General features: G+C 68.3%; 1 protein-coding gene across 1 annotated transcript in view; it reads left to right on the top strand.

Annotated features, from left to right (window-relative positions):
• The window catches only part of LHX3 (LIM homeobox 3), a 7,720-nt gene extending 6,241 nt beyond the window's left edge, over window positions 1-1,479 (top strand). The window contains 2 exon segments of the mRNA XM_027766287.1: window positions 1-226; window positions 818-1,479. The exon segment at window positions 1-226 is cut by the window's left edge and continues 18 nt beyond it. Coding sequence (XP_027622088.1) covers window positions 1-226; window positions 818-1,233 — 642 coding nt within the window. The 3' untranslated portion in view covers window positions 1,234-1,479.
• The last annotated feature ends 13 nt before the right edge of the window (window positions 1,480-1,492 follow it).

The following is a 1,492-nucleotide window of genomic DNA, read 5'->3' as shown; positions in this document are numbered from 1 at the left end:
GCCGCCGCCGCCGCTTGGGCGCGAGCCCGGCGGCCGCTCACCCACCGCGGTCCCCAGGTCTGGTTCCAAAACCGCCGTGCCAAGGAAAAGAGGCTGAAGAAGGACGCGGGCCGCCAGCGCTGGGGACAGTACTTCCGCAACGCGAAGCGCTCCCGCGGGAGCTCGCGGTCAGACAAGGACAGCGTCCAGGAGGGTCAGGACAGCGACGCTGACGGCTCCCTCACTGGTACGGCGGCCTATGCACCGCCCCGGGGGCAGAGGAGGCTGGGCGGGTGGCAGGTGCTTGGGAATCTGAATGTCCTGCTCAGTGAGCCCTTAGCTATCCTCACCTAGACCTGGTCCCTCCCCAAGCCTGGTCGCTGGGTCACTCGGGGCCACTGCGCTTCCCTGGGAGGGGACAGACCCCAGTCAGGTGCCTGCCAGCTTTCTCTGGGAGGAGGACCCAGCAGAGGTCTCCCCTCTTCCCTGGAGGTGACTTTTTAGGAGAAAGGAAAGGGCCCCGCATCTGGGGAGTAAGTGACAGACCTGACTGCTGGGCGTTGAGGGGAGGGAGCAGTTCTACCCCTGTGGGCCAACCCCAATGCCATCCATGGGGAGTGTGTGCCGGAGGCCCAGGAGGGTGGGCTACACGGGGTTCCGGGGTCCTGGGCCCTAGCTGGGCTCTGGGACTCCTGCCTTCCCTCAGACACCTGTGGACCCCAGAACGAGCTGGGGAATGGAGGGGGCGCGGGGCAGCCTTAACCACGGAGTGCCTCGGGGCTTCCGTGACCCGCCCTGCTGGGGGCAGGCACTGAGAGGGGTACCCGCTTCCTTGCAGATGAGCCGCCCCTGGCCAGCGTGGGCCCTGCCAACAGCCTCTATGGCAGCCTGGGGGAGCCGGCCCCAGCCTTGGGCCGGCCCACGGGAGCCCTGGGCAGCTTCGTGCTGGAACACGGCGGCCTGCCCGGCCCAGAGCAGTACCGGGAGCTGCGCCCTGGCAGCCCCTACGTCCCCCCATCCCCTGCGGCCCCACAGAGCCTCCCGGGTCCACAGCCCCTCCTCTCCAGCTTGGTGTACCCTGAGACGGGTTTGGGGCTCATGCCTTCAGGACCCCCAGGTGGGCCCCCACCCATGAGGGTGCTGCCAGGGAACGGACCCAGCTCCGACCTCTCCACGGGGAGCAGTGGTGGGTACCCCGACTTTCCCGCCAGCCCTGCCTCCTGGCTGGATGAGGTGGACCATGCTCAGTTCTGACGCAGGCCTCAGCTCCACCTGGGACCACCCAGCACGCACGGAGGAGTCTTGGTGGCTGCCCCTGGGTGGGCGGCTCCAGAGGCCTCCATTCCAGAAGCCCTGCAACCTCAAGGAAGCAAGAGCTGGATCCTAGGCTGGGCCAGTGTGGGGGCCTCCTCTGCTCCCACAGCTCCCTCCCGGCTGAGCTGGCTGGGCTCCTCGGAGGACTTGGCCCACCTGGTGGCCACCAGCGAGCCAGTGGGCCTGGGGCCTCATTTTG

The sequence above is a fragment of the Tupaia chinensis genome, unplaced genomic scaffold (genome assembly GCF_000334495.1).
Source record: "Tupaia chinensis unplaced genomic scaffold, TupChi_1.0 Scaffold142100_1, whole genome shotgun sequence".
Taxonomy (NCBI): Eukaryota; Metazoa; Chordata; class Mammalia; order Scandentia; family Tupaiidae; genus Tupaia; species Tupaia belangeri.
The sequence above is the reverse complement of the archived record's forward strand: the minus strand, read 5'-3'. Positions and strand labels throughout refer to the sequence as shown.